Source organism: Manihot esculenta, chromosome 5 (assembly GCF_001659605.2).
Source record: "Manihot esculenta cultivar AM560-2 chromosome 5, M.esculenta_v8, whole genome shotgun sequence".
Lineage (NCBI taxonomy): Eukaryota > Viridiplantae > Streptophyta > Magnoliopsida > Malpighiales > Euphorbiaceae > Manihot > Manihot esculenta.
In genome coordinates, this window is record NC_035165.2 from 1,327,428 (window position 1) to 1,341,303 (window position 13,876).

At 39.9% G+C, this 13,876-nt stretch overlaps 2 protein-coding genes across 4 annotated transcripts in view; both read left to right on the forward strand.

The window, feature by feature from the left end:
- On the forward strand, window positions 1–3,023 carry LOC110614670 (protein NTM1-like 9). Of its 2 annotated transcripts, none has more exons than XM_021756279.2 (5): window positions 1–283; window positions 363–539; window positions 627–883; window positions 1,326–2,246; window positions 2,337–3,023. In XM_021756279.2, the coding sequence occupies exons 2-5, from the start codon at window positions 365–367 to the stop codon at window positions 2,442–2,444; spliced, it is 1,461 nt and encodes a 486-aa protein (XP_021611971.1). In that variant the 5' UTR covers window positions 1–283; window positions 363–364; the 3' UTR covers window positions 2,445–3,023. The 2 variants fall into 2 exon arrangements, with proteins under 2 accessions (XP_021611971.1, XP_021611970.1); XM_021756278.2 differs by having other exon boundaries at window positions 1–274.
- Window positions 3,024–4,916: 1,893 nt separating this feature from the next.
- Window positions 4,917–13,876, forward strand: part of LOC110608149 (protein NTM1-like 9) — a 16,436-nt gene continuing 7,476 nt past the window's right edge. Inside the window, exons 1-5 of one of the 2 annotated variants that reach the window (XR_006350790.1) lie at window positions 4,917–5,326; window positions 5,431–5,586; window positions 5,679–5,956; window positions 6,062–6,541; window positions 6,633–6,872. Coding sequence is in view for 1 of the 2 variants with exons in the window: in XM_043956900.1 (XP_043812835.1) it covers window positions 5,176–5,326; window positions 5,431–5,586; window positions 5,679–5,956; window positions 6,062–6,541; window positions 6,633–6,821 (1,254 nt within the window). In the remaining variant the exon portion in view is untranslated. Of the gene's footprint in view, window positions 5,327–5,430; window positions 5,587–5,678; window positions 5,957–6,061; window positions 6,542–6,632; window positions 7,014–13,876 lie in introns of those variants that run through there. The other variant, XM_043956900.1, reaches the window with a different exon arrangement.

A 13,876-nucleotide genomic window follows, 5' to 3' on the forward strand; every position in this document is an offset into this window, starting at 1 on the left:
TCCAATAGTTTCACTTCCCTTCCTGAAGAAGCGGGTGACGTAAGATGAACAGTGAGTGAGTGAGTCAACAAGTTGTTGGAACTGAGAGTAGTGACTAGTGAGTACTGATGTTTCGTCTCTCGCATTTCTCTCTATTCGGCTGAAATTTTTCTCACTTCCACTAGTACAGCTAGTGCTTCCTCTTCCGCGAGACAACAATTCCTCTCTTCCATTTCAGTTCCGGATACTTCTTTGCTTCCTGATTTAGGAAAAATGACGGATAACAACTCCTCCGGTGAGTGAGGTCTAATTTTTTCTTATTCTATTGAATTGCTGTTTCTTTCTTTTCCCACTAATTTCCTTTTTCTGTTTTTGTTTCAAAGGCATGACATGTCCACCACAGTCAGACTCTCAAAACTTGCCGGTTGGATGGAGATTCCACCCGTCTGATGAAGAACTGGTTGATTATTATTTGAAGCGGAAGAGGCTTGGTCATCCTATATATGGCTTGGACATCAGCGAGGTTCAAGTATGCGATTATGACCCTAGGGATCTACCAGGTAATTATATACATTTGTTATTTTTTCTTTATTTTATTTTTTTGTTTTCTTTTCATACATAATTAACGATGACATATGTTTGTATAGGTCTTTCCATGAACAATTCTCGGGATAAAGTTTGGTATTTCTTTTGTCTTCGTCTGTATCACAATAATAGAGGCCAAGCTAAAAGGAAGGCTAAGGATGGATATTGGAAAGGCACAGGTGACCTTCGCTCGGTCACGCCTGAAGATAGTGATGAGGAGATCGGAACAAAGAGAACCTTGGTTTTCCATAATCCTAAAGCCACCCAATGGGTCATACACGAGTATGAGTACACTGCTGCACTCAATTTGCCTACAAAGGTAATTGCCTATGCTCTGTTCTATGAATTTGCATTGTAAGTAATGAGATATGCTATTCACAAAAATATGCATTTGGAAAGTCAGTCATCTTATTGCATGTTACAATCAGGTAAAATAACATCATTCGTATGTAACTGCTATCTGTGAGAAATTGAAATAGATTTTGTTAATGTGCCCAATTGGTTTTTCCTACATATGCATCAGACCCCTTGAACTGAAGTGATACCAAGAATTTTAGCTGATATGACTCTTCTTGTCGTTTTTGGTACAAATGAATTTCTTGAGATTTTGGTTATACACTGCAATTGTGACTTCCTGTTATGCTATTCCCTCAAAGTTCCGGTACAATGGACGCTTGTAGCATTTAGAAATTTGTTTTTGCCATTTTACAAGGTGTAATATGGATTTCATGCAAGTAACTTGTTGTTATGTGCTTGGTCAGGGAGATTATGTTCTTTGTAAACTAAAGATATCGAAGAACAAGAAAAAAGCAAGTAAGAAAGATGAGAAAGCTGAACCAGATAGCAAGAAGACAAGACCAAATAAGAAGTCAAGAAAAAGTGAATCAAATGGTAATTTGGCTTCTGCTTCTGCTTCCACTTCCAAAAATAGAAAGTTAGAGGGGATGACGACTAATTCAGCTTATGGTGAAGGTGAACCAAACAGCCTAATGATTTTAGATTTAGAAAATCAAAATCTAAATACGATGGCTTCTATCTCAACCTATAACAAAGATGAGATGAGCAGCCTGATGACTTCTAATTTTGAGAATGGTTATTATAAGAGAGCTATCGTTTCAACCTGTAATAAAGGTGAAACAAGTTGTCCAATGGCCTCTGATTTGGAAAATCATTGTCCTGAGGAGATGACTGCTATGTCATCATACAAGAAAGTTAATCCAAGTTGCCCCAGGGCTTCTGTTTTAGAAAATCTAAGTCCAAATGAGATAACTTCTCTTTCAACCAATAGCAAAGGTGATACAAGTTTCTTTAGGACTTGTGATATTGAAAATAAAAAATCAGATGCGTTTGCGAAAGTTAAATCAATAGACCTTGTTACTTGGGATTTTGAAAAGCAAAATCCAACTAAGAATATAGACATACCAGTCCCAACAGAAGGTGAACAGATTCCTCAGAGTCCCTCAGTGGCTTCTAATGCTGGAGAAACCACATGCCAAGAAGTGCAAAGTCAATATAAGAAGACTAGTGTGCCAATCCCTGAAGATTATGCGGGTTCCTCAACAACTTCTAATGAGGAAGCTATGTTTCAAGTGCAAAGCCAATATAAGAACACAGAGATGCCAATTCTTAAAGACAATGGTGATCTGTTTACAGCTTTTGATGCAGAAGCTAAATTTCCTGAGGTTAGAAATGTGTGCTTGATGGAGATCTTTTATTCATGTGAAGTGAAAGAAGCAAATTCAGTACTGAAGTTTACTTGATTCTTTCTGCAGATAAACTCTCAAATGCTGGAAGAGTTATTAGCGTTCTATGAACTAGAAGACAGCCTCAACTCTGCACCGCAGCAGCCTATACCAGAGGAAAGCCCCAGTATCAAGTAGCGGCGTCGGCAACCTCTGCATCTTTTTGAACAGGAATTTGTTCCTATTAGGTTCCTGCTCAGGAACTAAACAGCATAATAGTAGAATGGACTTAACTTATTGGCAAAGAGGGTATGTCCCTCTGTTTTGTATTAGATATGGCTGAAAGAAACTAAGACAATTAGTGTAGGAACCAAACAGCTATAGTCGTTTGGTTCCTCAATCTCAATGGTTGATCCACCCATTGATTATCCAAATGATAGACGTGTTGAGTTAGACTTTGATCTAGCAACTGCAGCTTCAAGCTGCAATCCATTATAACGTGGCCTTATACTACCGAATGTGTAGGCTATGTATCGATGGAAGAAGTTAACATGTCTCTTTCCCTGGAGTTATGGCTTAGACCATTATCGTCTGTTCTGAGGACATTAAAGAAGTATCGTAGAACTTCAATGTATTTAACTCCAATGTAGAGTTCTGTTCCTTATTTGTGAATGTGTTGTATCAAGAAATAACAACTTGAAGCTTCTGGGTTCGTACACATGTAACCTTTTGTTGTAAAAATGTTGAATAATAAGTTAAAGTTTCAATTGAAATTCAGTTTTCCCTTTCTTATATATTTCAGTCATTGAGTTGATAATGCTTTAACATACTGTTCATCTCAGAGATGTGATGATTTTTTATCTTTCTTGAAATATGGTTAGATGTTGCAGAGGAACAAGATGGTTTTACAGCCTCTCATTAATATTTCCAGTTGGAAGTATCCATGGTTAGTGCCTGAAAATTCATCTGGCCTCCGTCCCACGAAGGTGCTGCGTAGGATTCTTCACTCTTATTCATATGTTCTTTGAATTATGGAGATTTTTCGAGCTTTTTTTAATTAATTGATTAGGCTGCTATAAACTAAGTAAATATTTGTGAATACTATTTAAATTTATATTTACATTCTTCATTAAACGAGGACATAGTAACAGAGTAAAGATATAAGGAGACAGAAAAATAAATCTAAATAATGTAAGAATATATACAGCCAAAGAAAACTAGCATCAGTGTATATCAACATAGAACATGTGGCAAGCATCAAGAGAGATGGAAAATAAAGCTTTTATTCCATTTTATTTTTTATCCTTCAGTGGTCATGGACTTATTAAAATGGAAAATAAAGCTTTTAATTAATTTATAAGAGATTACTTGAGTTTTTATTTTATAAATTTATACTATTAAATTGCTTGTGACCTTGTTGCGGGACTTGACATATTCGAGCTTTTCTTAAATCATACATAAAAATAAAAAAAAAATGTATGATTGAAATTTATTTTTAAATTTAAAATAAGTAGTATTTTTGTTGGACAGTCAATATATTTGACATTTAAAATATAGGATAATTGGCTAAGTATTAAATATGTGTGTCATGTTAATAAGTTGGCTATTTTAGCAGTGATGTGATATATTTTTTTAATATTAAATTTATATTATATTTTTTTATTACATTTAGTTATTAAAAAATAAATATTTAATATTAAATTTTTTTATTTTTAAAAATTTAAAAATAATTTACATATAATTTTTTAACACGAATAAATCTATCACATTAATACAAGACTAGCACATAATCATTTCAATATAAATGTCAAATAAGTTTTTTTTATTGAACACTTATAAATCCAACGGTTCAAAAACCACAATAATTATCTAGCAACTCTATTTAAATATATATAAAAAAAATTAACTATAATTAAAGAAGAATACCGATAAATTTTATTTTTTTAATATTAAATTTATTTTATATTTTTTATAGGAAGTATAATCATTAAATATTTAATATTAAATTTTTTTATTTTTAAAAATTGAAAAATTTTATTTCATGAATTTATAAAAAAAAAAATTATCCAGTAATTTATATAATAAAATAATATTTTAATTTTTAAAAATAAAAAATTTTAATATTAAATATTTATTTTTTAATAATTAAACTTAATATAAAAAATATAATATAAATTTAATATTTAAAAAATATATCATGTCACTGCTCAAATAGCTATTTACTAACGTCCTACACTTATTGATATGTCAATAAATTAATTATTTAACTGTCATATGTTTTTTTTAAATAGATTTTTTTAAATGGTTTTTGAAATGGATTGTCATATATTTTTTTAATAAAAATTTAACTGTGATATTTAAAGTGTCAAATATATTTATTTAATAATATAACCGATTAAATAAGCATATCATCCATTTTAAATTTAAAAATAAATTTTTATTATACATAATTTTTAATACTTTTTTAATTTTTTATATAATTTGAAACATCATACCCGATTATAGCAAGGTAAAAATATCATACCTTTGGATTGTAATTTATCTGCAGGAACATTCCAGATTATTGTAGAAGCATACATCAAACTTCAGGAGCAAGTCGAACCTTACATACAGTGAGTCAATTTTATTCCCCAAAACTGAATAAAAAAGAAAAATTATACTTAGACGCGGTTTGGATGGTAGGGTCCATTCTGCAGAAACACCTATTTGCCACTCTTATCCCACCTATTTACCAACTTCTCCTGGAAGTAGAGACCAAAACTTGTCGTCCAAGGAGTGACGTTTTTTGAAGGTTTTGAATGGATAATCTCTAGTCCGATTCACTTTCACTTTCTGCACTTACAAATTCTCACTTCCCTCCTCTCCGTTTCCCCAACACATAACATTCTCTTCTTCGAAATGTCTCTTCTCTCTTCATAGCTCTTAGCTAATGCTCTGCGACTTTGCTGCTGTTGCTTCTGCCACTCATCTTCCTCTGTTTCGTATTTTATCCCAAGATAACAATCCTTCCTTCTCTCAAATCAATCAAAGCCTTTGCAGTTCCATTTTGGGAAGAGGAATGAAACACAACTTATCATCTGGTGGGTATTTTTTCTCTTTCTTTATTTGCACATGTCAATCTTTCTTTGGTGTTGTTACCATGTTGCTGTTTCTTCTTTATAACTTCATCTTTTTCGTCTTACAGATATGACGATAGCTCCAGTGGTTGGATATAGATTCCATCCAACAGATTATGAGCTGGTTAATCATTTTTTGAAACGAAAGATATTTGGTTGCGATGACAACGACTCAACAATCACGGAGATTAAAGTTTGTGACTTCGAGCCGTGGGATCTACCTGGTAAACACACATATTTTCTATAATCTTTTTCTTAATTTCCTAATGGTGTTTGATTTTTTTAATGAGCTTCAATGAACGATATTGATGTGCAGATATGGTGGACACAGGTTCGGAGGATCAAGTGTGGTATTTCTTTTGTCCCCGTGATTATAAGTATTCACGAAGCCGGCGTTCAAATCGAACAACCAGGGCAGGGTTTTGGAAACCCACTGGCAAGCCGCGTAAAGTAAAAGATAAACGTACTAAGGAAGAGATTGGTACAAAAAGGAGTTTAGTATTTCATGTAAAAGATCATCCTAAACCTAAAAGGACCAAATGGATCATGCACGAGTATGAATTTATTGTTTCAAATTCCACCATGGCTATCCAGGTAAAGGACTTGTTTCTTCTGTTGTCATCCAAGTAGAATTTACAAACATTTTTAGCATTGTTTACTGTAGAATTTGCTTGTGACTGGAGATGTTTGTATATGCAGGGGAATTTTCTTCTCTGTAAATTGAAGGCAAAGCCAGATGAGAAGATCAACAACGGCGATTGTGATCTTGAAATTCAAAACCTCAATGAGACGAAGACTAATTCATCTTGTGATGAATGTGAACCGAGCATCCATGTGGGTTCTGATTTTGGTAATCTCAACGAGTCGACTACTATGTCAACCTATGACAAAGTTGAGCAGAATGAGCTTATAGCTTTTGATTTTGAAACTGGATATGTGACCACCGATTCAGCTGGTGATGAAGGTGAATCACATTACTATTTGGGTTTTGATCAAGAAGATCAAAATCCAAATGAGATGGCTGCTATGTCAACCTACGTGAATGGCAAACTAATATGTCCAATCACTTGGGATATATCAGCCTGCAAAGAAGGTGAACGGAGCATCCCTTCTGATATACTAATTTCCTCGACTGCCGCTGATGTAGACAATAATGCAGCGGAGGCTACACAATCAGAGGTAAGAAATTGCATCTTTCTGTACAGTCTTAAACCTTCTGTGAGCAAACTCGGGGATTATGCTTTAATAATGATTTTTTATTTTTTTGCAGGCGGATCTACAAGCTTATTTTAATATGCTGGAAGAAGAAGTGCTTGAGCTAAAAAATGTAGAGAATTTTACCTCGGCATTCTTCTCCCCCATGAGCCCCGATGGTAGCAGCAGTAAGAGCACTTACAGTGGCTTTGGCAGCTCTGAGCAAACTGGAGTAGCATCAGAAATAGGATGTCCTTGCCCATGAGTTCCTATTTGGTGGGAGCCGCATTAGCTGTTTGCCACGTAATGCTATGAGTTCTTTTAACTTCAACTTCAAATACGAGACCTCCAACTTAATACCTTATGCTTGCTTCCAAATTTGTACTTGATAATAAGATTTTAATATTTGACTGTTGTATTAAATCCGGCAACTTTTATATTGTCTCGTTATTTACCAGTCTCTCTCTCACTCTCTCTCTCTCTCGTTGCATTTTGAGTAAATCGAGTTCTGCAAGTATACGAGTGTTAATATTTTCGTTTGATGCAAACACGAAATATTGGTATTTAGCACAATCATTTGAAAGAAATTAATGTGTGTATATAAGCGATAAAGTTGCATTTCAGACAAAAGCCTTATCCAGTAAGTAGAAGCAAATCCATTACATAATGGTCCAACAATAAAATAAATCTGAAAACCAGCAATAAGCAGCCCAACCCACATAAAGAGCCCCATCAACTTTGTTGACATAAATAAAAACGGGTAAAATCCGAACTAGAATCCAAGGCAATTCCAAGATCGTTTTCGCCACTACTTAGAAACTCGTGAAGAGGAAAATGCCAATGAAAATCCAGAGAAATCTATTTATAATTTAATAAATTTTATCAAAATATAAAAACTAAGCTTTCAAATTTTAATTTATTTAATCTAATTTAGTTCAATAATTATTTTTTAACTAAATTATATTTTAATTTTTAAATTTTAATATAATTAATAAATTAATCTCTTTATTTTGAAAATTAAATTTTTAAATTTTAATTTCGTACAAATTAAAAAATTTTTCATCGAAATAATTATTAAAAAATATAAAATATTTATAGCACTTTAATTAAATTAAGAAATCACTTAAAAAATTTTACACTCACACAAATAATATATATTATTCAATTTCTCATAAATATTTTATTAAATATTATATATCCATTAACTTTTTTCTTAAAAATAATTATTAAATTTTATAAATAATATATTTATTATAAAATCTTAATTTTATAAAATTATTACTATATGATGACCGCTGGATTTCTCCACCCCGGACTGGGCTCAGGCCCATATCGTGATCCCATTATTTAGGGGGTCCAAGGTCTCCCCCGTGTGACTGGTCCAGCCCGTCCCCCTCCAGATCGGACTCCAATCAATTTCCTCAATCAGGCCGACCTAACCTCTTAGGCCCGATGAACAGATCCTTCTTGGATTCAGCCCATAACTTATCTTCCAGTCCAGTCTGGAATCAAGAGGGAGACCCACTCGTCCGTCATGTGGGTCCATACGCATGCGCGCCCGGGGAGAATCAGGGGCCGTTACGCATGGGACAGAGATCTGATTCCCTCGTACGTCCGTATCAACGTAGCAGGGACAGGTGGTCCAATGATATACGTTCTGTTAACACGTCACTAGCAGACAAAAGAAAATATATAAAAGGAGAAATACTCTCCTCTGAGCAGAGACTTTTCCAGTTTTACAGAGCCCATTGTAAAATCCTATTTTCTGGATCTCAGATCATCAATTGGCGCCGTCTGTGGGAAACGAAGGAGATCTTTTCATCACCGGAGTTTCACTCTAAAACATACCCACTGAGATCCACGATGACTAATCATAACGAAAACAACAATCTTAACATTCCCAATGACCTGAGCTCTGCCCAGGAGGGGCAGCAGTTCTCTTTTTCGAGTCCTACGACTCCAAACAATCAACCACCCATTCCTTTCAATCCCTCACCAAGCCTAGCAGGAAATATATCCACCGCTGCCTTGTCCAACCAGGACCTCCAAGCCATCGCCCTCCAACTGCAAAACACTGCTCAGTGGCTGGGGCAGTTAATGCAACAGCGAGGCCTTAACACCCCGACAAATGTACCACCAGTGATACAAGAACCTCAAACTAACGAACCTCACCAACCTACCCTCAACCCTCCTCAAACAATCAGCCGAGAAACAGGGGAGAAAAGCAGGAAACATGGTGGAGAGGTAGAGCCAGAAGCTAGAGTTCACGGAAGGAGGGTGAGAGAGTTGATCGAGAATGACGAGGCTGATAGTTACTTTGCCGGGACGGCCGGGAGAACAGGAAGTGAAACGTGGGAGGAAGAACATCGCTTGGAGAAAAGGCCCAGACAAGAAGAGGAAAATATAGATCAAAAGCTGCAGAAGCTGAGAGAGCAGCTCCTGGCCGAGCTGGGGACGAAGGATCAGAATCAGGTTTTCCTGCCTACTTCTTCACCCTTCTCGAAATGGGTGCAGCAGGAGACCATTCCCAAGAAGTTCATGATGCCTTCTATGGCAGCGTATGACGGGGCTGGTAACCCGAGGGAGCATGTCATGAACTACAAGACCTTCATGGAGCTGCAAACTTTGTCGGATGCCTTGACGTGCAAGGTATTCCCAACGACGCTCTCGGGGCCAGCGCGGGCGTGGTTCAATAGCCTTGAGACCGGAAGCATTGGAAGCTTTGGAGATCTGGCCACTCGCTTCATCAGCCGGTTCATCGCCGGGGTGCCAGCAGATAGGAAGACGAGCTATCTAGAAACAGTAAGGCAGAGAAGGGATGAATCGCTCCGGGAATATGTCGCCCGTTTCAATACGGAGGCCCTACAAATCCCCGAATTAGATGAGGGTAGAGCGGTGGAGGCCATGCAGAAGGGGACGACCTCACCAGAGTTCTTTGGCTCATTAAGTAGGAAGCCTCCCACCTCACTAGCAGAGCTGATGAAGAGGGCGGAAAAATATATAAGCCAAGATGATGCCTTGGTAACCAGCAGGTTCGCCCGAGGAGCGGTGGATAAGGGAAAGCTCCCCGAAGAAAAGAGGCCGGAACGGCAAGAGAAGAAGCAAGGCAGGAGGCCAGAACCCTACAGACAGCCCTGGGAGCGAAGGGATTCAAGACCTCTGCCCCCTAGGGTCTCGGAACAGAAAACGCAGCCCTCATGGGTCCCTGAGAAGCCGACCCCGCTCAATGCCTCAAGAGCCGAAGTGCTCATGGCCATCCAGGGTAATGAATTCCTACAATGGCCCAAACCCATCAGAACTGAAGCAGATCAGCGAAATCCTGATAAATATTGCCAGTACCATCGAACTCATGGCCATGACACCAACAACTGTTTTCAGTTGATCACTGAAATCGAGAGGTTGATAAAGAGGGGCCACCTCAAGAATTTCGTGAAGAAACCGGAGGGACAGAGGCCTCAGCCTAATCCGGCAGTCCAAGCGCCGAGAAGAACGAGAGCTAACCCCGTAAATGATGGGTCCAGTGGGACCATCAATATGATCATTGGAGGCACAGGAGGTCGGATGAGCTGAAGGGGGAAAAAGAGGAGTAGAGAGGGAGAAAGCAGCAGTGCTGAGGTCATGCAGGTCGTCGAACACTCTCCAACGGTCATCACTTTCTCCTCAGAGGATGCCCAGGGTGTTCAGATGCCCCATGACGACGCCCTTGTCATTGAAGCTGTCATTCACAATTACCGGGTAAAGAAGATCTTGGTGGATGACGGGATCAAGGTGAATCTGCTGCCTTACCGAGTCTTCCAGCAGATGGGAATCCCCGAAGAGCAACTGGTTCGGGATCAGGCCCCGATTAAAGGAATTGGAGGAACGCCAGTGACGGTGGAAGGGAAGGTAAAGCTAGCCCTTACTTTGGGAGAAGCACCAAGGACTCGCACCCATTATGCAGTGTTCTTGGTGGCTAAACTCCCCCTGAGCTACAACGTGATCCTAGGAAGACCTGCACTGTTTGACTTTGAGGCCGTCACCAGTATCAGATATCTGGCAATGAAGTTTCCAACAGAAGCAGGGGTGGGAATAGTTCGGGGAAACCAGGAGGAAGCAAGGGCAGTGTACCTAGCTACGGTAGCAGAGCCGAGCTCAATAGAGGAAAGGCTGGTTTCAGAAGTCCTGGAGGTCCGAGACGAGAAAACAGAGGTCAGGACAGAGCCGGTGGGGGAACTGGAGATTTTTCCCTTATCAGAAGCAGAAACAGATAATGTCTTCAGTCTCAACGCCGGCCTTATCGAAGAGCAGAAAATCGAGGTCATGGCCTTGATCCGAAATCACGCGTCAAGCTTCGCCTGGAAGCCTTCTGAAATGCCCGGGATTGACCCAAAAGTGATGACGCACAAGTTGAATGTCCTCCCCGAAGCTAGATCGGTAAAGCAGAAGAAGAGAGTATTCGGAAGGGAGAAGCAACAGGCCACCAGGGAGGAGGTATTGAAGCTAGAAGAGGCAGGCTTTATCAGGGAGGTCATTTACCCGCAGTGGTTAGTAAATCATGTATTAGTCAAAAAAGCCAATGGCAAATATAGGATGTGCATAGATTTTACTGACCTGAATCAGGCTTGCCCTAAAGATTGTTATCCCCTCCCTGATATTAATAAAATGGTCGATTCTACGGCCGGTTTTGATTATATGTCGTCTTTGGATGCAATGTCTGGTTATCATCAAATCCCAATGGACAGGTTGGACGAAGAAAAGACCTCATTCATAACAGAAGATGGGACTTACTGCTATAGAGCCATGCCTTTCCGATTGAAAAACGCTGGGGCAACTTACCAAAGACTGATGAACAAGATCTTCAAAAATCAGATCGGCAGAAACGTAGAAGTTTATGTGGACGATATGGTGGTCAAGAGCCTGACTTTCCAACAGCACATGGCAGATTTGAGGGAGGTATTCGGAGTATTAGATCAGTACAGAATGAAGCTGAACCCAGCGAAATGTGCCTTTTTCATCAGGGGAGGAAAATTCTTGGGGTACATGGTGAGTGGAAAAGGCATTGAGCCCAATCCGGAGAAGGTAGAGGCCATACTGAATATGTCAGAACCGACCTGTATGAGGGACGTCCAGAGACTAACCGGGAGAGTAGTGGTGCTTAATCAATTCATGTCAAGGTCGGTAGAAAAGTGCTTACCATTCTTCAAGAAGTTGAGGAAAGTGCCAAACTTCGAATGGATAGAAGACTGCCGAGAAGCTTTCAAAGAGCTCAAAAGCTACCTCAGCTCCCCTCATGTGCTCAGCAGCCCCTTGGAAGGAGAGGAACTCCTGATATACTTGGCAGCCTCTGAACAAGCGATTAGTGCAGTATTGGTAAGGGTAGACGAAGGAGAACAAAAGCCGGTATTTTACGTCAGTAAGGTACTTAAGGGTGCCGAGACTAGATACCTGAACATTGAAAAGGTGGCGTATGCTCTGTTGCTGGCAGTTCGAAAGTTTAGGGTCTACCTGGAAAGCCATCAAGGTATAGTGATGACGGACCAACCCCTGAAGAAGATTCTACACAGGCCGGAAACCTCAAGCCGGATGCTGGCTTGGTCCATAGAGATTAGCCCCTACTGCTTAGAGTATCGACCTCGGACAACTATAAAATCTTAAGCCCTTGCCGACTTCATAGCAGAATGTACATTCAACGAAAAGCGGGAAGAGTCTTCTTCAAAAGTGTTGGAGAAGGGAAGCGAGGGAGAGCCTTTGCAAGAATTCAAATGGAAGCTATATGTAGATGGGGCATCAAGCGCGGGGAGTAGTGGCGCTGGAATAATGCTCAAGGGGCCTGAAGAATTTAAGGTTTGCTACGCCTTGCGCCTAGAATTCAAGGCCTCCAATAATGTGGCGGAGTATGAGGCCCTAATAAACGGGATGCTGGTGGCAATGGAAGTAGGGGGCAACCGATCTCGAGGTGAATAGTGACTCCCAGCTAGTGATTAATCAGGTAATTGGGGCATATCAGGCCAGAGACCCGACCATGCGGAATTACCTGACAGAAGTAAAAGCTATAGAAGCCGAGCTCAGGAGCAAGGGTGTTTCCATCAAATTTCAAAGAATACCTCGAGAGGAAAATGAGGAAGCAGACCTACTTAGTCGGTTATCGAAGGAAGAATTAGAACAGCTCCCTGATGAAGTGTATATACAACACATCAACACGCCTGCTTTTAATAATACAATCACTGTATTGCAGATAGAACAAAGCCAGACCTGGATGACCCCATACTTGGAATATCTGGAAAAAGGAAAGCTCCCTGAAGACAAGGATGAAGCAAGAAAGATAGCAGCTCGTGCTGCTAATTACCAATCAGTAAGGGGGACCTTGTACAGAAGGGGAAAGTCCAGCCCATGGCTCCGGTGTGTGAGCCCAGAGGAGGCAATAAAAGTGATGGAAGAGATACACAGAGGAATATGTGGAGCTCACGAAGGGGCAGGAACGCTGGCCAATAAAATATTCAGGCAAGGATACTATTGGCCCACTGTTAAAAAAGAAGCAGAAGAGTTCGTCCGAAAATGCAACGTATGCCAGAGGTTTGCCAACGCCATCAATGTCCCAGCCACTCCTCAGTCCAGCATATCCAGCCCGTGGCTGTTCTCACAATGGGGAATAGACATCCTGGGACCATTTCCCAAAACCACAGGACATAAAAAGTTTGTAGTGGTGGCTGTGGAGTACTTCTCGAAATAGCCAGAGGCGGAGGCAATCCCCACAATCACAGCCCGCAAGATGATAGACTTTGTATGGGGAAATATCATTTGCAGATTTGTCATACCAAGGTGCTCATCTCAGATAATGGCAAGCAATTTGACTGCAACGCCTTCAGGGCATTTACGGCAAACATGGGCATATGGCACAAGTTCTCTTCAGTGGCCCATCCTCAGACCAATGGTAAAACAGAGGTTACCAACAGAGCTATCCTCCAAGGATTAAAGAAACGGCTGGATGGGGCAAAGGCGAACTGGGCGGAAGAGCTCAACAGTATCCTGTGGGCACTCCGAACTACCCCCAAAGCGTCCACTAAAGAAACGTCTTTTACACTGGTTTTCGGCACAGAGGCCGTAGTCCCAGTCGAGCTGCAAGTCCCCACTCATCGAGTCCAATTTGCTAACGAGAACACTAACGACGACAAGTTAAGGAACAACTTGGACGCTCTCGAAGAAATTAGGGAGGAAGCTCAAGTCCGAACTGCTGCTTATCAACAACGGGCAGCCCGTTATTACAACCAAAGGGTCAGGGAAAGAAGTCTAAAGGTGGGGGACTTGGCCCTAAGAAACTTGGAGGCTACGGGAAAAAGAGCG